General features: G+C 38.8%; 3 protein-coding genes across 12 annotated transcripts in view; 2 read left to right on the plus strand and 1 right to left on the minus strand.

Annotated features, from left to right (window-relative positions):
• Positions 1-543: 543 nt before the first annotated feature.
• LOC131317181 (uncharacterized) lies at positions 544-1,247 on the plus strand. The gene is made up of 2 exons (XM_058346754.1): positions 544-775; positions 964-1,247. Exons 1-2 carry the CDS (start codon positions 544-546, stop codon positions 1,245-1,247), a joined length of 516 nt encoding a protein of 171 aa, XP_058202737.1.
• A 5,788-nt stretch (positions 1,248-7,035) lies between these two features.
• Positions 7,036-25,910, plus strand: part of LOC131313631 (probable disease resistance protein At4g27220) — a 36,912-nt gene continuing 18,037 nt past the window's right edge. The window contains exons 1-4 of one of the 10 annotated variants that reach the window (XM_058342065.1): positions 7,038-10,564; positions 11,156-11,176; positions 12,090-12,728; positions 12,854-13,325. In XM_058342065.1, the coding sequence (XP_058198048.1) occupies positions 7,553-10,564; positions 11,156-11,176; positions 12,090-12,728; positions 12,854-13,180 (3,999 nt within the window). In that variant the 5' untranslated portion in view covers positions 7,038-7,552 and the 3' untranslated portion in view covers positions 13,181-13,325. Of the gene's footprint in view, positions 10,565-11,155; positions 11,177-12,068; positions 12,729-12,853; positions 13,326-13,744; positions 14,340-14,369; positions 14,684-14,932; positions 15,191-25,910 lie in introns of those variants that run through there. The other 9 variants (XM_058342056.1, XM_058342102.1, XM_058342110.1 and 6 more) reach the window with 9 other exon arrangements.
• On the minus strand, positions 16,704-18,111 carry LOC131313689 (F-box/kelch-repeat protein At3g23880-like). The gene has a single exon (XM_058342138.1). The coding sequence runs from the start codon at positions 18,046-18,048 to the stop codon at positions 16,768-16,770; it is 1,281 nt and encodes a 426-aa protein (XP_058198121.1). The 5' UTR covers positions 18,049-18,111; the 3' UTR covers positions 16,704-16,767.

The following is a 25,910-nucleotide window of genomic DNA, read 5'->3' on the forward strand; positions in this document are numbered from 1 at the left end:
GATTTTCAAGAGACATTTGCACTGGTGGCTCGACATGACACAATTAGATCTCTTGTTGCCATAGCGGCATCAAATGGATGGTTCTTGTATCAACTTGATGTGAAATCGGCCTTCTTGAATGGTGTCTTGGAGGAAGAAGTGTTTGTTAATCAACCTCAAGGCTTCATTGTCAAAGGCAATGAAGTGTACAAGTTGAAGAAGGCTTTATATGGGCTAAAACAAGCACCCCGGGCATGATATAGTGAGATTGACTCTTATTTCAATGAAAGAGGATTTCAAAAAAGCAAAAGCGAGCCAACCTTGTACATCAAGAGACAAGGTAACACCGGTATTCTCATTGTTTTTATCTATGTTGATGATTTGGTTTTTACCGGTAGCAATGTGAAAATGATTGAAGATTTTAAAAAAGACATGATGAAGAAGTATGAAATGAGTGATTTGGGTCTCTTGCATTATTTCTTGGGCATTGAAATTTATCAAAGCAAAGAGGATATTTTCATTTGTTAAAAAAAGTATGCAAGAACTCTTCTTGAGAAGTTCAAGATGAGAGAATGCAAGCCGGTTGCAACTCCTTTAATTGTGAATGAGAAATTGTCAAAAGAAGGAAGCAAAAAAGTGGATGAATCCCTTTGTAGAAGCTTGGTTGGAAGCTTGTTGTATTTGACTATCACAAGGCCGGATATTATGTATGCTACAAGCATGTTATCCCGATTCAAGCACAATGCAAGCCAAACTCATTTTGGAGTGGCTAAGAGGGTCTTGAGATACTTACAAGGTACAATTGATTATGGCATTTTATATGAGAAGAATGTTGATTTTGTGATAGTGATTGGGCCGGATGTGTCGATGATATGAAGAGCACTTCCGGATATGCTTTTTCTCTTGGCTCGGGTGTCTTCTCGAGGGCATCTAATAAGCAATAAACCGTGGCACAATCTACTGCTGAGGTTGAGTATTTGTCAGCATCATTGGCAACCTCTCAAGCAATATGGCTAAGGAGGATTTTGGAAGATGTTGGTGAAAAGCAAGGAGAGGCTACTCCAATTTTGTGTGACAACAAATTCGCAATTGTAATGACAAAGAATCCCATCTACCATAGCCGCACCAAACACATTGCCATCAAGCATCACTTCATTCGAGAGGCCGTGGAAGATGAAGAGATTCAACTCAAGTATTGTGCAACCGAAAGACCAAGTGGCGGATATTTTCACCAAAGCTCTTTCGAAGGAAAAGTTTCAATATTTTAGAGAAATGTTGGGTGTTATGTCAAAACATTAAGGGGGAGTGTTAAAATTAATGCGTTTGTCTTTTATTACAATGTTATATAATGCTTATGTTAGTTTTGTAATTGGTTAAAGTGTGGTGTCCATTTTAGTCTTTTACCTCTCCTCATGTAAAGGGCTTTGCCCTAGTATTTAAGTAATGAAAAAGGTGAGAAGCAACAAGAGAGAAAGCTGCCCCCATTTCGTGAGATACAGTGCCGTACATCTCTCCTCCCCTGTTCTTCTTTCCTACTGCTGCTGCTACTGTTTTTGGGCCAGCCATTATTTGTTCCCATTTTTGCTATTCTCTTCACTAAAATTCTAAGACTAGGCTAGGAAAATGCCGACAATAACGAGCCATGCGTGGCACCCTTTACATAATCTAAGAATTAAGGAACTAAAACCAGCGGGTCTAAAAAAAACTTTTGAATCATGTAAAATATGTAAATCGGTACTTATTTTTTACATGTAAATCGGTACTTATTTAAATCACGCAATGAAAAATACTAACGGGAACGGAAAGTACTATTTTGAGAACCAGAGTAACCTATAAAGATAGTCTTACTGTGAATCTTATTTTCTATATCCGGATCAACTATCAAGTGTCACTGGACCATGAAGTACCACTTAGACTTAATAGAGATTGGTTTCTTCTTCTTGTTTCCCTTAACTCACATTGTATAATTAGATGCAGATTCGGAGGCAATGCTGGGTGATACTGATATGTGTCACGGGGGAGTACATCTAGACACGCTTTTCTGATGAAATCTAAACTGAAATCTGAATTGGTTTTTTCCACCCTATAAAGGAATCTTTTGGGATGAGTACTTCCCCGAAAAATCAACGACAAATCAAATCAGTAAACAGGCAGGCCACGGCTACCTTCAAGTTCAACTTTGCAGTGCCGACCCACAAAATTGAACTAACCCGTGCTGACCGGCGCCAAAAATCATGGGTTAAAATTATGAGCGGGTTGGGTTGAACGGGTGAAACACAAATTATCAATGGGTCGGTTTGGGTGTGGGTAAAATTTCTCTATCCCACTTTCAACCTGACACAACCCTCCATATTTATTAGGTATATGAAAAAAAATACTCCCTCCGTCTGTTCTCCGGCGCGCAAACCTATGTCTTAAAAAAGATGCATGTTTTTCATTAAAAATCTAATAAAACTCCGTGCCATCTATTGATTTGTGAAGAAAGTTGGATTTTTTAAACGAAACAAATGCATCAATTTAAAGGCTTAGATTTATGCGTTGGACACTTATTTAAAGGCGGATGGAGTAACCAATAGGATACTATCATGTCAATGTTAAGGGTACACCCATTCAATTTATCCAACCGAATTATATGAAAATTTGATCCAGACCTACGGCCCCACATCTTTTTATTTTTCCACCTTTGCCAATATATAATGTTGGTGCCTAAGAAATGTCCAAGAGGTAGTTTCCCAAAAATGCTAAAAGTTTTGTAGATATTTTCTGAAGAAAAAAAGCTCCACTAGTGATGAAAAAAGCACTTTTAGTTAATTTGGAAAACTACCCCTAGCTAGTATTCTACGGAATTTCTAGTCACCGCCGCCCCAAAATACTCTCTCCGTCCCATTTTGTTAGCCTTTTTTTTGCACCAAAGTAAAAATCTTGATTAGTTCTTTAATTTGTTGCGAAGAAAATAACAAAATTGTGACCTAAAGTACTTTATGGTTTATCCAAAAATTTTACATATTTTTGTACAGGACTATCAAAATAGGCCTGAGGGAATGTAGAATGAACAAGTTATCTAACTATTTGATATATCTAAAAACTGAAATTAAATTAAGTACTAAAAACTGAATGTTGAATTTTTAAAGTTGAGAAGCTATTTGATATGGGCTGAATTTTAAGCACTGAATTACAGTAAATAAGCTGATCTATACAAGGAGCTAAAATCTTAAATTTACTAATCTTCCTACTTTGCCCTTTTTATATTTATGCTGAAATGCTAAAACGTAATCAATTAAAGAGAAAAACTTACATTTACCAAAATCACAACAAACATACACGAAAATATTGGCAAGATAATAAACAATTATTCAAAATATTGTTTGTTCATCGAGAGTTCGTCAACTATCAAAATAACAAAATTGCATTGGACACTCGATAGTGAAGTAGTTTATAGCTAGGGTTCAATTGCATTGCAAGTTGCTTTGTAGGTCAGCTTGGGTCGATCTTGGCCTCCTCCTGCTTCTAAATTATTCGCATGTCGTGGATCAACATTGCTATAAAAAGCATTTCGATCGTTGAATTCGTCAAAAAATGTATCTGAAATGCAAGTTCTTCGAATACGATTGGGCACGGTTATGCAAGCAATTACTACTATATTTCTTTGTACAACGAATTAGGGATATGATGACATCTTTTTTAGTATTAGAGATCAGAAAACAAGCCTTCTGAAATCCGAAAGCACGTTCAATCGAGTTTCGTAACCTACATATTCATGTGCTAAATCCATGAGTATGAGTAGGAACGGAGCCAGAATTTTACCCAAGCGGTGGCGAAACACATATTAAAAAAATAAAAAGATGAATTGCAATATGAATAAATTCTTGCATTGGCAAGTCTATTTATAAGTTGGGGATAATTTTTCTTCTACATATAATAATTGCATTTGCTAAAATTCTTGCAGCGATGGTCGCCTCTACTTGACCCTTTGGCTCCATCCTTGAAATGAGTATATGCCGCACCACATAAAAAATATTTTCATGCAAAAGAGAAGAAAATTTATGCTTCAAAGGAGAACCCTCAAAATTTGGGCCGTGTGGGCTACCCGGCTGGCGCGCCCGAAGAGTCTCCACCCGGATTTTTGAGATGGATGATCTGAGTAACTAATGGATTTTCATTTGAAAAAGAAGGCTTTTGGTCTAGCGAAAACATTGAAATTTTGGGTTCGGAAGTCACGTTACGAACAAAGAAGGTTTTGTTTAAAAGCACTCCATTCGTCTGGTAAGAACCTGTCTCTACTAGACATTTTTAAAGGGGAAACTTAAAACATCTTTCTAAAGATTAAACTCTTTAATAAGCAAATAAGGGAAAGGGACATGGATTGAATATATCACATTGGCGTGCTCGTGGTGCTCACTGTACAGGGAATGATAAATGAATGATGTGCAAAAACAGAATGACATATTAACAACAAACTGCCTTGATCACAAACAACACCGTGCAACTTACCAGGATACCACGCGCGATTTCTCTGATAAACCATACGGTATTCTAACTCACCATCAGTCTACTATTATTACTCAGAACCTCACACGGTATGCTGGCTGCATCGTACGATGTTCCTCAAAATATCGTACATTATAGCTCCTGACTCGTTTCAGAATGGTGCCATATCTTTAAACCATCAATCCAAAGCAGCTTTCTTATTGTTTTCATTGTTTATAAAACAGTTTGTAAGTTCTTCAAGAAAGCTTCTTTCGGAAAGTAAAAATATGTTTTTAAGATAAAACCTCTTTCTGAAATGCACCTGCAACGATATCTAAGCGAAATTAACAGACCTAACAATGAGTGGATGTGATCGAGACAGTCGGAATAGATAAACAATGAACATTAAAATAACGTACGCGTGGTGGGGTACACTACATCGTGCGGTGTATTATAACACCGCATTGTGTAGTGTCTCCAGTACAGTCACTGTTTTTGTTTTTGAAAATGATTTTTAAGTCAACACTTAACCAAAAGGATCAAGTGTGACTGCAGAAAGTCCCCTCAGGGCCAGAACAGAGCCTAGCCCAAGGAAACTTGCTTTATACCTTTGGCTTTGTGCTTGGATGAGGATGGATGAGCTTAGGTGAGTGTTGATGAGCGTGGGTGAGTATGGATGAGTGTGGGTTTAGAGTTTTGTATAGTGAGGTTCCAAAGCTAGTAGAGTATAAGCCTTGGAAGAGGAGAAGGATGAAATGTTTGTAGAGAGAGAAAGAATGTCAAGAGAATGTCAGAGTAACTTTCTCAAGACTTGGAGTAGAAAAAATGAGTGTAAGGGCCTTTTCACTTAAGATGAGGAGTGTATTTATAGGTAAAAGCCAAGGAGTATCAATGCAAATGGGGGAGGTATCTTCTAGGCCGGCTAGCAGTTTATCTCATGCTAAGCCGTGTTTGATCGTCTTTTTGAGTAGTTTCGAAAAATGCAATTTTCAGATAGAGAACAAAAATGGCGGTGGTGCTGTGTTTTGATAACCCTGAAGCTCTGATAACAATTGTTGCGGAAAAACGATCGAACCAAAATACACACGCACACCAAACAAACACAAATACAGAATATACGTGGTTCTTCAAAATCGGGTACATTCACGGACAGAAAAACACATTCATATTCTAATATGGAGACAAACTTTGCAAGGGAGTTCACTGAACTCACTACACTCTCTCTATTCATATCTAACCATTCTTATTCTTACTGATTCATATTCTCTCTCACAGCATACTCACTAGGGCTGCACAAGGTCCGGATCGGATTGGATTCCTATGAATTCAATCCTAATCTGAGAGTCACGGTTTTTTGAAAATGAAATCCGTGTCTGGACCAAAAGTCTCACAGTTCGGTCCCGATTTTTGTCTACGTACTGCATCAACCAACAATCAAAAACTGTTCAATAGTTCAATAAAAAAAAAAATTCCAGTAAGCTAAGACACGATTTCAAGTTCTAGCAAAGTCGCCAAAGTATATGATTCCAGGTTTTAGCAAACTAGCATAGTACTTGAATAACAAAACAGTTCCAGCAAACAACTTCAACAAAAAAAACAACAACCAAGTACTTCATTAAAAAAAATACAATTCCAGCAAAGTGCTTTAATAAAAAAAACATCAACGTATGTCTTCCATGCTCTAGCGTGGCGTGGTAACCGGCAAGATATGAAACTCATTCTAGAATTGGATTAAGAGAAACCTTTTCTAAAACTGCAATGATTGATACAAATGCGCTAAATTAGATCATAGTAAAATAAAATTCAAAGCTTTTAGAAGTTATAGACCTGAAATACAAAAAACAGAATGAAGTTCAAGTTACCACCTAATTCAAGCTCTTGCATTTCCTCCATATTCTCTTCCACTTCAAATGGCAATGGAATAACACGGAACCAATCTTGCATGCAAATTAAATAGTTAAAATTAATTTATAAAAATAGGTGTAACATTATAATTATTTACTTATATGTTACATATATATTATATTTTTTTATTTTTTTAAAATACCTCACAGTCTGGTTTGGATAATCCGCGATTTTTAAATAAAAATCCAATCCTAATTCGTATCTCACGGTTTTTTAATTTTTGAATTCATGTTCGGACCATTAATCCACGGACAAAATCCAAAAAACACGAATCAACTCGATCTGAACCAATTTCATAGTTCACCGAATTTTTTGTGCAGCCCTAATACTCACTAATGGGGAAAAACCCCAAAGGGGTTCGCACGTTTTTCTCTCTTCTCTCTGCTTTCTTTTCTTTCTTTTTCACACTTCAATCACAAAAACATACACATACATTTGCAGACAAGTTGGTGTGGCCCTCTCTCTCTTTTTCCATTTCACATGGCAAGCATCCCCACATGGGCAACCTAACACATGCAGTCAAGCTTTCCACATAATCCCATCTACGGCTGTCATATTCTTCTTCAAAGTCATGCAAAAATTCCAAAGGATATGATCCGATCAGATTTGGAAGACAAATCCTCCACATAGTCCAAAGCTTCATTTAAGAGGATGGGAGCCACCATGGCCCCAATAGTGAACATTGCATTATTGCGGGAGAGGGGAGGCCCATCTGGTGCAAATTTGTCAATTGGGCATTGATCTAGGGGATCTACATCTTCTGTCTCTAGCTACTTCCTCAAACTGGTGCCCATTTTCTCATCACTGTCTAATCTCTCGTAGTCTCTCTCTCTCCTTGCTGCTGAACTTGTTGTGCTCATTTTCCTTGCTTCGGTTTATCCCTGTGGTGATCCTTCTCTCTGTGTGTGTGTGTGTGTGTGTTCCTGCGTTAAATTGTTACTAGGCGTGCATTTGTTCTGTCTTTTTTGGCTATGAATCTTGCTTTCTTCTTTACTTTACAAACTCCTGTTCCATTCCGGTACCCTTCGCTTTGATTTTCAGCTTGCACTGTTATTTGGTTTCCTTCTTTGCTGTCTTTTGGCTTTCCATCTTTCGTTTATTTTCTTTGATTTCTTCCTATTACAAAAGGATAAAAAGCAAAACAAACAAATCAACAAAACCCAAAAAAAGAAGGCTAGAAAAATATCAAACTTAGTGAGAGATGTCTGCAGCACTAATTGCTATTACCGGTTTGGGGAAAATTGCGGGTAGTGTTTTGGTAAAAATCGGAGATTACGTTGGTGCTCCGATAGGCCGACAATTCACGTACATGTTTTGCTTCAATAGCAACATTACAGAAGTTGAAGCTCAATTGAAAGAGCTTGAAGTGACACGAGAAGGGGTACAAATGGGGGTGGATGATAACCGCAGAAAAGGGAGAGTTAATGGACCAAATGTTGAGGCTTGGCTGAAAAGTGCAAATGAGGTCACAATTGAGGTTGGGGGAATTATCAAAGAGAAGCCCAAAGTCAAGGAAGGGTGTTTGAATGGGTTGTGCCCCAATATCAAACTGCGTTACTCATTGAGCAGGAAAGCTGTGAAGACGACTGAGGTTGTCATTGACCTCCAGGCTCATGGTGTCCAGTATACACAGACATCCTACAGCCCGCCTCCTCCATGCTTGGAGACCATACTCAATAGAGATTTCACTGGGTTTGAGTCTCGAAGCATTACTATGGAAGAGATTATTAAGGCTCTAAAGCATGATCACTTCAACTTGATTGGGGTTTGCGGAATGGGAGGTGTGGGCAAGACAACAATGGTGAATGAAGTTGCAAAAAGAGCAAAAGAAGAGAATCACTTTGACGAAGTTGCAATGGCCGTTGTCAGCAAAGACCCAAACCTAACCAATGTTCAAGCTTGCGTTGCAGACATGCTTGGTTTGAAACTTGTTGACAGGGATAGCCCGATGGTACGAGCTGATCTCCTACGTAAGAGACTTCTACAGGATAACAAGAAAGTCCTTGTTATACTGGATGACATTTGGGAAGACTTTGATCTACAAGCCATGGGAATTCCTTTGGATTGTGCTAATAAGAATTTTAAACTGCTTTATACGTCGCGAACTCAAGATCTATGGCATGATGTACGAACTAAAAAGGAGATCACTCTTCAACTCTTGTCAGAAGACGAAGCATGGCAACTCTTTAGGGAGAAAGCGGGTGATTCAGCTGATGCTCGAGATTTGCATCCAATCGCTAAACAGATTGTGAATGAATGTGGAGGTTTACCGCTTGCTCTATTACTTATTGGTGGTGTACTTTCGAAAAAAAGTGGGAGACACCCCATTAAGGAGATATGGGAAGGTATGCTTGATCGGCTAATTTGTGCAAGCCGCACTCCTGCGAATGAGCATTTGTTTTCACGTCTAGAGCTGAGTTACAAATATTTGGAAGATGAGGAAGCCAAGCGCCTGTTTTTGCTTTGTTGTTTATTTAAAGAGGATGAAGATATCCGTATTAACAATTTGGCCATGTACGGATTGGGGCTATCACTTTTTGACAGAATAAATGAAATGGGAAATGCAAGGCGTCGAGTTTTTCTTATCGTTGATGATCTAAAGAGCCGTTATTTACTACTAGACAGTAAAAAAGAAGAATGTGTAAGAGTGCATGATGTAGTGCGCGATATGGGCGTATCTATTGCATCCAAAGATAAAGTTGCTCTAGTAAGCCATGGTGCATTGTCTGGGTGGCCAAAGACGGTCACATATGAGCCTTATACTGCCATCTCAGTGATATCGGACAAAATTACAAAGCTTCCTGAAGGATTGACATACCCAAACCTTGAGTTTCTAATTTTACGATGTAGGAAACTTAAGAAACTACCGCCCAATTTTTTCGACGGGATGGGGAAACTAAAAGTTTTGGAAATTGGTCATTTTGATGGCATCCTGACGCTTCAATCCTTGAGGAACCTTACTATGTTGTCACTTGAAGGATCTCATGGCATGTTGGATAATTTATCTATAATTGGAGATCTACTTAATCTAGAAACCCTCAACTTTCGTGATTCGCGGATCAGGGAACTACCAGAAGAAATAGGGAAACTAGTTAACTTGAGGTTTTTAGATCTGAGGGGCACTACTTGGCTGCGTAGAATACCGCCAGGTGTCATTTCATGCCTGGTTCGTTTAGAAGAACTATACATGAACTGGTTTGAGGGTTGGGAAGGAGAGGACAATGAAGCAGAAGGGAGAAATGCAAACCTAATAGAGTTTGAGTCCTTGTCCAATTTAAATACTTTAGAGATTGAGATAAGAAGAAGATCAGAATTTGCACGTGTTGCATGTATCCCAACAGTTCCAATATTTAGCAAACTGGAAATATACAAGGTATTCATAAATAATTGCCCTCCTGGTTATGACTATAAGGCTGACCGTGGTATCTATTATGGTCCATGCACAGACCACGTACCCAACTATTCCGAAAACTCCTCTCCTGAAAACTGCAAAAGGATGTTGGGGGTCAATGCGTACGATCTGATCCTTTCATATCGTGGAGGGATTGATTCACTCTTAAGGCGTAGTGATCTTCTATCGCTTCGAGGGAGTGGATGTGATGATCTGGTGCGGGAGTTACTATGCCAGGTTCTTGTTGATGGACTCCAACAATTGAAGTACCTGTATATCTCTTATTGTCACGTCAAACAAGAATGTCTTGTCAACGCAATGAATCCGGTCCAACTATCTCGCGCTCCTGCTGTTTTCCCTATCCTGAAGGTATTGTGGATCGATCGGCTTGCTAATGTAAGCGAGATATATCGTAGCCCAATCCCAGCGGGTTCCTTTGGGGAACTGACTTCCATCCAAGTCACAGAATGTAGACAATTGAGACATCTCTTCCCGCTACCAATTGTAGGATGTCTCCCTCAACTCACAGATCTTAAGATCCAATCCTGTGATATGATGGAAGAAGTTATTTGGAGGGAGCAACGAGAAGATGTGCATGTTGCAACCAACAGAATCGAGTTTCCGAAATTGGAATCCTTGTTTCTTTCGAGTCTACCAAGTCTCAAGGGTTTCTGCAGAGGGATTGATCATATTGATTTCCCTCAATTGAAACGTCTGGATCTCTATGAACTGGAACGGTTCAACTGCCTCTTCCACAACAGCAGTACTTCCCATTCAGAGGAAAACGACGATGCCGGCTTCCTTTCTCTTTTTCCCCAATTGGTATGGCTGCTTATCTTTTCTCTTTTTCAGATGTTAAAAATAGGAGAATGATTTTCACACTCCCATTTTAATCATCTACACTTCCTTTTTTGTTTTTATCCGTATAAATTTATAATATTGTCCTTGAATGTGTAAAAAAGTATACTGAATGGAGGGCAATATAGTAAATTCAAGTGGATAAAGACAAAAAAAGTGTGTGAATTGTAAAATGGGGAGTGCAAAAATCAATTAAAAAAAAAATACTAGAACAGTTAACCAAGAGCTTCATAGGAGTATCTTTTTTTTTCTACTTTTCCTATTGCGCAATTGGGATGTTAAAAGCTACACTTGAAATCCATTACTTTCAAGTTTTAGCCATGATTTCTGAGTTCGGAATCATGGTACAATTATTTGATTTTCAAACATGGGCGTTAAATTTCAGGGCAATTCATGAATCGGAAAAAAGAAGAGGCATTGATGATGATTTCATATTTCCATATGCTTTCTTGTTTGGATAGTCTTTGGCTTCAACAGAAGCAGAAAAGAAAAACAAAACTATTGATATAAATTGGAAGCATTATAATTGTAGTGACTAAATTGAGTTGTTCGCAGGTCTCATTACCGAACTTGGAGGTCCTAGGTTCACTTTCAACCAACCGAATCGAGTTTCAGAAATTGGAATCCTTGTATCTTTTGAGACTACCAAGTCTCAAGGGTTTCTGCAGAGGTATTGATCATATTGATTGCCCTCAATTGAAACATCTGGAACTCTATGGACTGGGACGGTTTAAATGCCTCTTCCACAACAACAGTACTTCCCATTCAGAGGAAAACAACGATGCCTTTTTTCCCCAAATGGTATGGCTGCTTATCTTTTCTCTTTTGTAGATGTAAAACAAAAGGAAAATAATTTTCACACTCTCCATTTAGTCATCCACACCTCCTTTTTATTTTTATCCAAATAAATTTACAATACTATCCTTGAATATGTGAAAAAGTATATTGAATAAAGGGCAAGATAGTAAATTCAAGTGGATAAAGATAAAAAAAAAATGTGAACTGTAAATTGGGAAGGGTGAAAATCAATTCAAAAAAATAAATAAATACCAGAACAGTTAACCAAGAGCTTCATAGGAGTATCTTTTTTTCTACTTTTCCTTTTGCGCAATTGTACATGTGGGATGTTAAAAGCTACACTTGAAATCCATTACTTTTGAGTTTTAGCCAAGATTTTTGAGTTTGGAATCATGGCACGCTTATTTGATTTTCAAACATATATAGGTGTTAAATTTCAAGGCCACAATCCATGAATTGGAAAAAAGAAGAGGCATTAAGATGATTTCATATTTCCATAAGCTTTCTTGTTTGGATAACTGTTCCCAACCCAATTGTACTCGATAAACTTGTATTTTATAATTCAACGACTGATATAGTCTTCGGCTTCAACAGAAACAGAAAAGAAAAACATAATTATTGATGAAATTCCAGGCATTATAATTGCAGTGACCAAATGAGTTGTTCGCAGGGCTCATTACCTAACCTGGAGGTCGTAAGAGTCGAACGTTTAAAGAATCTGGAAAGAATAGGACATGGTCCACTTTCAATGGGGTCATTGTCCAAACTGTTTCGATTGACCATGATAGACTGCAACAACCTACTTTGTGTATTTCCATCAGAATTGCTTCTGCTACTGCGAGATCTTGAGATGCTGGAAGTAGGAGAATGCAAGTTGCTGGAGGTAGTTTTTGAATTGGAAGCAGGGGTGCATTCTAATGAACCAAACCCAGAGATTCTGTCTCCACTCAAATTTGTCGAATTACATGATCTACCCAAATTGAGTTATATTTCAAAGAGAGATCCCATGGGCTTCCAGTACATTCAGACTTTAGAAATTTACAGTTGTGACTGGTTGAGATATGTATTCGCACCTACCATGACGAAGAGCATCCCACAACTCCGTACCCTTGAAATATCATCCTGTTGGATGCTATCAAGAATTGTTGCAGAGGAGAATGGACTGGGTGAAAGTTCAGTGGATGAAGTTGAGTTCCCCCGGTTGGAAAAATTAGTGCTTGGTGATCTACCAAACCTTGTGAATTTCTTCCCTAATGTGAATACTACTCTACCAAAATCAACAGACCACCCCCATACCCAAATGCAATCTGAACCTCTCTTCAACGAAAAGGTAAGTTGAAGAAGGCAGTCAATGCTGAGGACACTTTTTAGCTACTAAGTCTCCTAGATTTATACTATGTACTATGATTTTTTTTGAAACGCAGTGATTGTTAACAAAATCATACTACTTTGCAGGTTACATTTCCTAGCTTGAAGGTTTTGGTACTAGAAGAGTTGCCGTATGCAAGAGAGATATTTCGTAGCCCAATCCCAGAGGGTTCCTTTGGGGAACTGACTTCTATCGAAGTCACAAGATGTATACAATTGAGACATCTCTTCCCGCTACCAATTGTAGGATGTCTCCCTCAGCTCACAGATCTTAAGATCCAATCCTGTGATATGATGGAAAAAGTTATTTGGACGGAGCAACGAGAAGATGTGCATGTTGCAACCAACAGAATCGAGTTTCCGAAATTGGAATCCTTGTCTCTTTCGAGTCTACCAAGTCTCAGGTTTCTGTAGAGGGATCGATCATACTGATTTCCCTCAATTGAAACATCTGAATCTCTGTAAACTGGAACGGTTAAACTACCTCTTCCACAACAATAGTACTTTCCATTCGGAGGAAAACGACAATGCCGGTTTCCTTTCTCTTTTTCCCCACATGGTATGGCTGCTTATCTTTTGTCTCACTCTTTTAGATGTAAAAAAAAAAAAACCAAAACAGTTAACCAAAAGCTTCATAGGAGTATCTTTTTTTTTTTTCTACTTTTCCTTTTGCACGCGCATGTGGGATGTTAAAAGCTACACTTGAAATCCATTACTTTCGAGTTTTAGCCATGATTTTTGAGTTCGGAATCATGGTACAATTATTTGATTTTGAAACATGGGTGTTAATTTTCAAGGCCACAATCCATTAATTGGAAAAAAGAAGAGGCATTAAGATGATTTCATATTTCCATATGCTTTCTTGTTTGGATAACTGTTCCCGGCCAACCCAATTGTACTCGATAAACTTGTATTTACATAATTATTGATGTAAATTGGAGCATTATAATTGCAGTGACTAAATGAGTTGTTTCGCAGGTCTCATTACCGAACCTAGAGGTCCTATATGTCAGCCGTTTAAAGAATCTTGAAAGAATAGTACATGGTTCACTTTCAATGGGGCCATTGTCCAAACGAACAAAATTTACCGTTCATGACTGTAACAAACTGAGATGGGTTGGAAATGGAAGAGGCCGCGAGTTAGCAGAAAGGATCAATGCTCTTGATGATTCGGAGGAGGATGTCGACTTGGAGGAAGACGATGACTTTGAGGAAGGTGCTTCTCTTTCTATGAATTTTTAAATTCGAGGCTTGGTTTCTTTGGTTTCTCGATTCTCTTGGTTTTCCACTTATTCTTTTGAGGTTTAGGTTTCAGTTTATTTTTCTGGATTTAGGGTTTTTTGGGAGTAGGTTGTGCGGGTGTGAGGTTTTTGTTTAGTGGTGTTTTGGTTGGCTTATTGCCTTCCTTTGGATTTGGTCCTCGGATGGCGTAATGTCGGTGTTCCCGTGGTCCATTGAATCTTTGTAATCTTTTTTGAAGATTTATAAAATCTTTTTTGCCGATAAAAAAACAACCTGCTTTGTGTGTTTCCATCCGAATTGCTTCCAATACTGCGAGATCTCGATTCTTGAGACACTGAATGTAAGTTGTTGCGAGTTGCAGGAGGTAGTTTTTGAATTGGAAGGGGTGCATTCTAATGAACCAAACCCAGAGATTTTTCTCCACTCAAGCTTGTCGAATTACATGATCTAGCCAAATTGAGTTATGTTTCAAAGAGACATCCCACGGGCTTTCAGTACATTTAGACTTTAGATATTAACAGATGTCACTGGTTGAGATATGTATTCACACCTACTGTGACGAAGAGCATCCCACAACTCCGTACCCTTGAGATAATGCTATCAAGAATTGTTGCAGAGGAGAATGGACTAGGTGAGAGTTCAACGGATGAAGTTGAGTTCCCCTGGTTGGAAAAAAATTAGTGCTTTGTGGTCTACCAAATTAGCCTTGTGAATTCTTCCCAAATGTGAATACTACTCTACCAAAATCAACTGACCACCTCCACACCCCAATGCAATCTCAGCCTCTCTTGAACGAAAAAGTAAATTGAAGAAGGCAGTCAATGCTGAGGACACTTTCGAGCTACTAAGTCTCCAAAATTTATACTACTATGATTTTTTTTTTTGAAACACAGTGATTGTTAACAAAATCATACTACTTTGCAGGTTACATTTCCTAGCTTGGAGGTTTTGATACTAGAACAGTTGCCGAATGTGAGTGACATATGGAGTAGTGAACTTCCGGACTTCTTGTTCTTTAAGCTGAAAATACTCCTAATGAATGATATTAGGAGTTTGAGAAATATGTCCCATCCTTCTCTGGCTAGAGTTCTTTTGAATTAATCTCCAAACACTAAAGATTGACAATTGTTGGAAGATGGAAGCAGTAGTTGACCGGGAAGAAGAAATAGAAGATGGACAGAGTGGACAGTTTTGCAACTTTCTCAACTACCAAATCTGGGGAGGGTTTTGCAACTTCACTCATCCTATAGAATGTCACTGCCATGGTTCAATATGTCAGGATCGGCTAGTGTAATGGTTGCGGTCACAAGTAATGAAAATCAGGATCTGAATATCGGTCAATGTGTAATGGAATTTGGAAACCGCACTCGTGAATTTTTTTGAAGCACTAGCAAATGTTGAAAAAATCATTGATGTACTTTCTCTAACCTTATTCATGACACAATTGAATGTTTTTAAGCAATATTTGGTGTTTTGAATTTCTCCTAACAGTTATAATCTGTTTTCCTTTGTTTTTGACAGACGCAACGTTTCATTTTTTTTCCCCCCTATTCATTAATCCTAATCTATACTATCTTAGAGGACTTGGGGGAGGAGGGGGCTTACGGGGATGGAACCACAAACAGGCAGGCCACAGCTTCAAGTTAAACTTTGCAGTGCTGTCTAATGCAATGATCTAGATTCAAGTAGAAAGATATATACATAATCACTTCAGATTGTTGATTCGTGCGAGGTAAATAAGTCATCGTGCTTGTTTCACATGAAATCTGGTTCTGTCTTGTTCATTCTTACCTTGAAGTATAGAGTGTGATTGACTACTGCTGCAAGCGAATTTGCCATGTTAATTGTTGTCTATGGAAGTTGCAGGGTTCAAAGAACATCTATTGACCTGATGCGTATTGAATTCTTTGTGAAAATCGATATTTTTCGGGACAAAATTCCAGAGACTATTTAGGCAGCCTTTTGGCCGGATCTTTTTTTTGGGTTTTGTCCATATGTAGTCAAATTTTCAAGTTTTAACACTTTGGGGGGGGGGGGGGGGGGGGGGGGGGGGGGGGGGGTGGGGGGTGGGGCGGGTGTTGGGTGGGTTTGGTATGTGGTGGTTTGTACAAATGGTCAAGTTGAACTATTGTTGCTAATTCTACGCTTGCTAGAGCTCGTTGAGACCAAGTCGAAAATCATGTTGATTAGATACTGTTTTATATGATTTCAAAATGCTTATCCCCCAAATCCTTCGGATTCAAAATTAATTCAACTATTCACTACTATGGGTTTCCTCCATCCTAAGGTCTTAGAAACCTCTCAATCCCTATCAACTCTTTTGGGGCTAGTTGATACAAACTATTGCTCTATTTTTCCTAGCACTAGCGCGCTAGCGGATGGTGTGATCAATCCTCGAAAATCAGTCGAGGTGCGCCGAAGCTGATCCTGAGACTTGAGTTATCATAAAATTGTTGACACTACCAAAGCAAACTAGCATGTGTGCTAATCTCAACACTATTTCTAGCATTTTTGTTAAACAGAACAAGTTTTCTGAGTAAATGTTGCTCCTGTTTTTCATGTGCATTAGAGACAACCAAAACACAACCAACGAAAATTGGATGTGAAAATGTGACATTCCTCAATCTTCTTCTTTTTTTTTTTGGAACTGGAAATTCCTCAATCATTTTGAAGAAAATTAGCTGGCCAGAGAGAGAGAGTGAGAGAAAGATTAACAACACGAGCTTTCTCCCCTAACCCGCAATTATATATATCCCTCTTTATGCTGAATCTTCTATGTATTCCGTGGTCCAGTAACCATCCTTGCCCTTTTTCAATCTCCGCGAGTAATTACAGTGAAACACATATGACGCTTCCCCTTTCTGCTCTTCCTCTTCCCAATCATAGTCAGTAGGGATAATCAAACTTTCCTTATGCATAGTTAATGCATAACAATTGGGAACCTCTGGAATTGAAATTCTCCTATGGGAATTGTCATTCGGATTGAATGCCCATATTTGCCAACCGCATTCCATCCATGTCCAAACTCGAGTTAGGATTTCGCCATTCTTTGTATAACCTAATGGCTCCAACGACTCATTATAAGAACTAGAGGTCAAACAATCTGAAACCACGACCATAATAGTCCAAGATTCCTGCACACCATAATCTTTCATAACTAATAGCTCGACATTTTTTTCACTATTGCCTGAACGAAACATAAAAAGGCATCCATCCAAAGTTCCCAATCCGCAAATGATATCTCCGTCCTCACCTCCAGGATCTGGCATCGGTACCTCCTTGAATTCATCCATTCTTGCATCGAAGTAAATAATTTGGTGGGGCGAAAGGAAATAATTACCTGAATCATTGATCTTACAGTCATACCAATGAAGATTTTCATTGACTATAGGCCCCGATTCCACTGTAGGTACCCTATACGGGAAGTGAATTACTGCCCAACTTTTACTTTTGAGACTACCAACCACTACAAATTCGCCTCCGTAACTTGGAGTCTGGTGAGCAAAGGCAATAACAGGCTTGTACTCATCACTGGTGGAGTCATAGCAAAGCCCAGAACGAACTCGGTAGCTGACGTCACGCAATCGGTCAAATGCTAGCACTTTCTTGAAGAACCTAGTCAGTGGATTCCACAAGAACAAATCCTCGTCGGTATGCATTAGCAACAACCCGTTGCACGATCCCATGACGTACCCATGCATGTTGTCAGGAACACGAAAGCTTTTCATGTGTATGTGAAGTACTTCCTGTTGATGTTGGTCAATGGAGTGAGGTGAAAAGGAATATGCTCCCGAGTCGGACAGGACGAGACCCGCCAGTGAGCCGGTTTTTGCGACGGATATGTCGGATATCAAAGAACACCATTGCTTGGAAACGCTTGTGAATCGAGTAAGAGAATCGAGGGGTAACCTTGATAGTATTTCGACAATGATTTCTTCTGGAACAATAATATTAGGAAAACTTGATTCTGCTTTTGATGTACAGTTGTTCTTTTCCTTCCTTCTTCTCCTTCGTCGTGACCTTTTTTTCTTCCTTCCCATTCTCCCTTGGAATTATGGGGCTGGCTAGGGTTTTTTCTTTTCTGTTATTTAAGGAGGAGGAAGGTGGGCTTTCGTGCCTTGCTAACTTTTGGGCTAGAAGGTTATATATACCCTAACTATTGCTAGGGCTTTTTTTTTAACAGCGAAGCAAAAATTTTATTGATAAGAAAAAAAATTACAAAGCAAAATTCAAGTTGGCAGGAAACTATTGCTAGGGTTACCTTTACCATTTCTTTTCTCTTTTTTTTTTTGACCGGGAAAAAAATACAACTTATATTGATAATATCGTATACAAACCACGAGACCGAAAAACAACAGATACAACAAAACAATAATAGATACAATAAAACAAATAACAAATAACAAGAAACCACAAGAACAGAAGCCACTCAGCTCCGATGTCGGACCCCACTCTCCGCTCGTGGAGGTGGGTGGAGGATCGCACTTGATTACTTATTGAACTAATGTTTAAAGGTAAAATTATCAGGTGTTCCTAGACATGACCACGTGGTGTACTCAAGGGCTCCTAAGTTGGTGAAGCCAAAATTTTGGCCCGAGGGGGCCGACATAAAAGAAGTATTTTCATGCAAAAATATACTCAATATATGATATAGCTTTGTGGTACATTAATATATCATATATAATATCTTTTACATTATTGTCGACAATTGCAATGCACATGAGCTATTATTTTCCGTCTATGAAAGAATTTGAGAAAGTTTTACCTAACAATGTAAAATACCTTTAATTTTTGGCTCGATCAAATCCAAATAATCCATAATTTTAGCGATTGCTATACTAATTACGTCAATAATAACCAAATTACATGTAATATTAGTAAAATATTTTAAATGTTGGGAGGGGCCGGGGCCACCCGGACCCCTATATACCTCCGCTAGAGGGTCCAATAACCACCTGCAAATCGCAATCAAATAATTGTGTGGTGGTTAGGAATCCTTGAGTGCCACTTGAAGACCTCAATAATATAATTACTCAAAGCTTCATATATTAACCTTGGAGTATCTATCTGGTGGGTCAAGTTTGATTAGGGCCGGCCTTGGGCTTCAGCCCAAGGTGCCATGGCTTTAGGCCTTCAAAAAACACAAATTTTTAGGGCCTCAAAATATCTAGTGGTCCTATATAGTATTATACCCAAAAAATGACCCATTCCAAGTTAAAAAAAGCTCACACGGATACAATTCAGAGTTTGGCCCAAAAAAAAATCTCGGTGGCAGTTTTGTAAATAAGAAAACTAGATAGTCCATTTTCAAAGAAACAAAACCCAACTCTTTCACCTTTTTTTCCAAAAACAAATTGAAGCCAGAGGCCTCTAAAATTGAAAGAACTAACAAACAAGGGTTTTCATTTTTCCCTAAATTAATCGGCTCCCATCAATTGATCTCAAACGAAGAAATCTTTTTTTTTTTTTCCCTTTCTTTCTTACTCCACTTTATAACTGTTCTGTAGGAAAACTTAGGAATATAGAAGTCAGAATGATTTTTACGAATTCTTGGCTATAAAATAGAACGAAAAAGATTGATAAAAATAACAGGAGAAGACACCATATTTATAACAGGCCAAGAACAAAATCTCAGTCTGTGAAAGTTGTAAGTAACTGATATGGCTGCTTGATTTTACGCCGAAGACGAGAACTATTGACTATTGAGAATTTTATTTGTTTATATTGATGAGTTGTCAAGTCAAAGAGTGAGAATTAAAGCTGCACCGAAATAGTATATTACACTTTTGCTTCTTCTCTTGGAGAGTCGTTTGATAACATGGCTCTCGATAAACATTGATTTAGCCTCTTGGGCACCCATTATGGACTTCATCCGGCCAGAGTGCAGAAACAATATTCAAAATGGTTTTGTTTCTAAGATTCGCGAAGTATGAATTTTTCTTTGATGCTGCGTAAGAAATGCCATATTCTTTATATCATGGAAGGGCAGAAACGTGATGTAAGAGAATTCGATTCTTCATTAATAAAGAAAATTTAAGCGCAGTGAGTATCCAAGGAGCATGCGCATCATATATGGACATTACACGGTTTACACCCCTTTATGAGTGCTCATCCAATCATGCTTCATAGGATAGACTCCAACGATTTAGGTTTTTGAGCGCGCCCTAGCAACTTGTGTATGATCAAGCATTAATCAAATTTCAACTTATATAAGTAGCAAGAAAGAATATGTTAATTTGCAACCCCCAAAAACCTTTTTAAGTATAGAAGCTCGCGCAACACAGGATATATACAATACTTAATCAACAAAAGAAGTGATCGTTTCATTTCTATTTTGAAAGTGGAAGTATACTTGATCACGCTTTGAACTTTCACCTGAAGAAGCTTCATATTGTCTCCGGAGTCCGTCCTCCATGATTAGGAGAGCGAAGGGTCTCGATGTAGTGGTCCCCAAGTAGAGATGTAGTTGAAATGCCAGGAACCACCACTTCCCTTCGTGTTCCTTGCATTGGATTGCAAAGAATTAGTTTCTCCCCATCAAATTCATCTTCTACCCTTCCACTGATACTTGTAAATCTCTCTCTCCTCAACACAAGTTCCTCTTGAGTTGACAAACTCAACATAGTCCATCATCATCCAAACATCAATTCGGTCACTCTTCGACCAGACAAGCACACAGAGACAACCCTCAAGAACCACCATGTCATGACCCCTAAACTCGGTATCATCATACGAGGCAGGCAACTCCACTTCCCTGAAAATCTCATCCGCCAAATCGAAGGCAACAACAACTTCAGAATAATCCAAACCACCAGTCCTCCCACATAGGAAATGGAGATGCTCGTTAAAGCAAACCCCACGACCACGTCCCACAGGATCATAAGGGAAATCTTGAATCGTCCTCCAAGCATTATTTTTCAGTGAATAGACAGCCACAATCGTAACATCGTCATCATTAGCGTTTCGCTGTTGCTTAAAAAAGGGCATCACAACCTTGTAATCAAACGGGTACGAGACATAACCCAACCCAGGTGGATAAAAGACATCCACCGAAGAGTATTGTCTGTATTGAGGAAAAGGGGAAGGCAGTTCCTTCCATTCACTAGTGGATGGATTAAATAAGAAGTTGACAAAACCTTCATCAGAAACTAGAACGAGGCCATTACAAGAGCTCACTGACCTGGAGTCGACGCTCATGTGGTTGATGGGAGGATGATCGAGCATTTCAGGGGTCGGGTTCGCGTCGGAGAAATCTACCGAGTAGAGATCGAAAGAACTGGTAAAGAGAATGGCTTTACGTGGGTGGTGGGTGGCTTTGGTTCGATTGAGACGGGTTTGAGTAAAATCTTTGATTATACTCACTGCTGTTTTATATTGTTTGATCCTTGGTCCTTCTCATGAGTTGGTGCCATTAGGATACTCAAAGAATGGTGAAATCATAACTCGGGTTTGGGAACGCGGTTGGCATATAAGGGCATTCAATCGAACTGCCAATTCCCGTAGGAGAATTTCAAATCCAAAGGATTGCTATTTTACATAACTGCGCATGAGGAAAGTTTGATTAGACCTACCGATCGACTATGATTGAGAAGAGGAAGAGCTGAAAGGGGAAGCGACATACGTGGTACATAGTTATCACTCGCGGAAAATGAGAAAGGGCAAGGATGGTCACTGGACCATCGAATACATGGAGAGCCAAATTTGAAAGAATTGGAATCGATTCGGAATAAAGAGAGTGAATAATTGTTGGGTAGGGGAGGAGAAGCTAGTGATGGTAATCTCATTTTCTGTTCTTTAATCTTCACCATAATTTACAATGTTTTAGACAGAAAAAATGGGTTTTCCTTTCCTTTTTCTTTTATTTGAAGTCATGCTTATTTGATGGTTAATAACTTTTAATGAATTGAGCATTCTAGTTTAATTCCCTATGTATATGCTAGTGATTTTAAATGGCACAACACAGTGAGCATGCCATGCTTATCACTCGTATGTTTTTTCAAGTTAAATAAAAGTCAGAGTTGTTTCCAAGAATTTTACTGACAAAATTCGTCAGATCGAATAGTTCACGATCCGATTAACTTAAAGTGATCTTTTTGAAGACCCTTCAAGAACCGCCCACACAACTTCATCAAGGTGAGAGTCGTAGGACTTGAGCGAGCCCACAGACTGCCAAATTTGCTGCCTCGCCATCGTAAGCCAACACATGGGGTGATTAATTAACCTGATAGGGTCGGTTTTTTGGTAGTCGTTTGTCTTTGAATGTGACATTATCTCTTTCCTACTTTCACTGCCTCAAATTGAGGTGTTTAAGTTTCGGCGGTTATTTCTGCATGACACTGCATCCGTAGCCCTCTCTATGTCATAGCCAATCATGCAAAGGTTGCTAACATCATTTCGGCTGTTATTAGTACTGGAGTGAACTAATAAGTCTGGATATAGGTATTTGCATCAAGAGAACTCGCTGCCTCATAGTCCTCATGTTTGGCAACTGGTTGGGCATAACATCTAGGGTTTTGATTTATGGAATGCCAATTACTGAGGGGGCATTTGGTAACGTTTTTATTTTCAGTTTTCGGTTTTTACTTTTTTAAAAAACTGATAAAGAAAACTTGTTTGGTAGTACGTTTATATATACTAGAGGTCGGGGCGCACGCGATGCGTGTGCAAGTCGGATTTTCACAACATTTGTGAAAATTTGATCAAACAATAAGTGGGAAGTATTTTTACAAAATTATTGTGAAAATCCGATTTGCACATGCATCGAGTGTGCCCGACCTCCAGTCTGAATTAAAGGGGCCCAATCAAAAAGTAGGGAGTAGTATACTGCACAAAAATTTACCCGAAGTTAAGAACACTAAACATTGGCACCAGCGTCAAACTCAAATCCAATAACCTCTCTCTCTTCTCGCTGCCAACCGAATGCACCAAACTGGGCCGGTCCTCTGCCTTTCCGTCGGTGGTGGGACGGTGCCCAAGCGCCTGCCCTATCGCGAATTCCAGCCCGCAAATAGAGCACTCGTGCGTCTTTGGCTTTTCCGGCGCCTGAACATGGAGGAAGTCTCCGCCCATTGTCGAGCGCTTGGAAGGACGGGAACTTCCGGTTGCACATCTTGCAAGCGAACACGCCCGACTCGAGAGAGGAGCATGAGGCTGTTGGCCATGGCAAGGAATTGAATGACTTGCTGAGTGTGGGTCTGGGTGTGAAGGGCCGGAGCAGTTGAAGGGAAAAGGGATGTATCCAAACTTGGGCAGTCAGTGACGTGGGTATGGAAGATTGTTTAGAAAATTAGAGGCCGATCCTTTTTTTTAGGTTCGTTTTGATCCCAACCCTATATATTATTTTCGAACCAGATAGGCTCGGATATGTTGAGTACTGACTTTTTTACCCCGTTCCAACGGAAAGCGATCTCCAGAAATCGAAAACTCCCTCTACTTCCCCCCCCCCCTCTCTCTCTGTGTCTACTTCCCCCCCCCCCTCTCTCTCTCTCTCTCTGTGTCTCTCACACCACCACCAATGGCCGTTCCCCCGTTTTGGTTTTCGGTTGCGTTTTTCGAGTAAAGCATAATTTATTGGACAACTCCAACTCCAATTGGTTATCGATTGGTCTCTCTCCCATCGGTTCTATTCTGCGTAGTGAAGGAGATGGCTCGAGCGAGCTACGGCCTCAGGTACTCGGAGAATTTCGCCGCCGAAGCCGACGTATAGTGAAGGAGATGGCTCGAGCGAGCTCCGGCCTTCGGTGCTCGGAGAGGTTCGCCGCCTCCTACGTCGGCTTCCGCGAATCTCCAAATCTGCAATGACATCACTTTGCTCCTCTATGCCTTCTACCAGTAGGTCACAGCTTTCTAAGTAATTCTCAGAGTTTGATGTTTGAATTCAATTCATGGAAGAACGTATGTAAGATCTGAAGTCGGACCGTCGGTAAATGGCTAGAATTTTCGGTTCACTTGTATGTGGTGCTGTTTGACTATGTGTAACTTTGATCTCCTTGGGAAATCATAAAATAGTTGACCAAAAAATGGAAATACTCCAAAAAATAGGATTACTGTGCGGATTGATGATGGGCTCCGACCGATCAACGGCGGTGGTGATCAACTGACGCAGCGGTGGTGATCTATGTCGCTTAGAGAGAGGTTGTTGGCTGAACACAAAACTATTCTCATTTGCACTTCACAATTTGTTGGTAGATATTGAACATTCAGATATGTAAGTTGTAAATTAGAGAGGAGAAACAATTAGTTGTCGAATTAGAGGAGGCGAAACCTCATAAGCAAGACAAAAATAACTCAAATTTGAATATTTATAATTATATTTGATTTTGATTACTTTTTTTTTGTTCAAATTTTATTCGTGTGTGTATTCTCTATTAGAACTGTATATTTTTTATGAGAACTGTCTATGAGAATTGTGTTTTTTCTATGAGAACCGTGTATTTTTTATGAGAACTGTGTATTTTTTTATGAGAACTGTGTATTTTAATGTGTGGTAAAACTATGTGAACTGTGTATTTTCTATGAGAATTGTGCCCAGTTCTCATAGACACAATTTTCATAGACAATTCTCATAGCTAGTCTTATAGACAGTTCTCATAAAGACAATTTTCATAGACAGTTCTCATAAAAATAGTTCCCATGAAGGCATTTCTCATGGTGACAATTCTCATAAATACAGTTCTCATAGGGTCAATTCTCATAGAGTCAATTTTCAAAGAAACAATTTTCATAGAAACGGTTCTCATAGAAACAGTTCTCATAGCAAATGGTATTTTTTTAATCTTACATAATTTCATATACAATATAGATCTTGTTTAGTAAATATCGTCGAATAGGTTCTAAAAATGTAATTTTTTAAAAAATGAATACCTACAACAAAAATATAACTTCTTGAAATTTGAACAATGTTTTAATGGTGTACCAATGCATGGAATGGACACAAGTTATAAATTTGCATGGAATTATAAATTTTCATGGAATGGACACATATTAATCTTTCATTTTGGTTATAGCCATACATGGATTTGCATTAGTGTGTGGGCTAAATGTCAAAGAGTGTAAAACAAAAACCACAAAGAAAAGAAAAGAAAAGAAAGAGCAAAACAAAAACACATGCAAATAGGACAAAGTGTATAAAAAGACTAGGTGTCCTCACCACTGGAATGCATGAACAAGCGTATATAAGAGAGGTGAACATATGTGAAAGAGGGGCTAGGAAAGGAATAGGAAATTTTTTGAAAGAGGATAGGGGTGCTCGGTAAGAGTGGGAGTGGCCGAGTATTGGGCTATTAATTCGAGCTAGCTAGTTTGATGAGAGTGTGGTAACACCTTAATATCCTTGAGATTATATGGAATTCGATTTTGGGGTGTTACAAGTGAGGTTATGAGAAGTGCGTATTATTCAATTCACATAACTTAGTTCTCATAGAGACAGTTTTTATAGACAATTTTCTATGAGAATTGTGTATTTTCTATGAGAACTGTCTATGAGAACTATGTATTTTCTATGAGAACTGTGTATTTTTCTATGAGAACTGTGTATTAGCCAATTTTCATAGATAGTTCTCATAGTAGTTCTCATAGACAGTTCTCATAGAGATAGTTTTCATAGACAAGACAGTTCTCATAGCCAATTCTCATAGTCAATTTTCTATGAGAACTGTCTATGAGAACTGATTATTTTCTATGCGAGTTGTGTATTTTTTATAAAAACTGTGTATTTTTCTATGAGAACTGTGTATTGTCTATGAGAACTGTGTATTTTCTATGGGAACTGTGTATTAGCTAGTTCTCATAGATAAGATAATTTTCATAGACAATTCTCATAGATACAGTTCTCATGATAAACAGTTCTCATAGACACTTCTCATAGAGACAGTTCTCATAATTAAATGATATTATCTACTTT

This window comes from Rhododendron vialii, chromosome 2a (genome assembly GCF_030253575.1).
Source record: "Rhododendron vialii isolate Sample 1 chromosome 2a, ASM3025357v1".
Lineage (NCBI taxonomy): Eukaryota > Viridiplantae > Streptophyta > Magnoliopsida > Ericales > Ericaceae > Rhododendron > Rhododendron vialii.

Coding starts and splice junctions, on each gene's coding strand:
- LOC131313689 (XM_058342138.1), bottom strand. CDS start 18,048: ATGGGAAGGAAGAAAAAAAGGTCACGACGAAGGAGAAGAAGGAAGGAA.
- LOC131317181 (XM_058346754.1), top strand. CDS start 544: ATGAGAGAATGCAAGCCGGTTGCAACTCCTTTAATTGTGAATGAGAAA. Junction 776..963: donor GGTCTTGAGATACTTACAAG/GTACAATTGATT, acceptor AGTATTTGTCAG/CATCATTGGCAACCTCTCAA.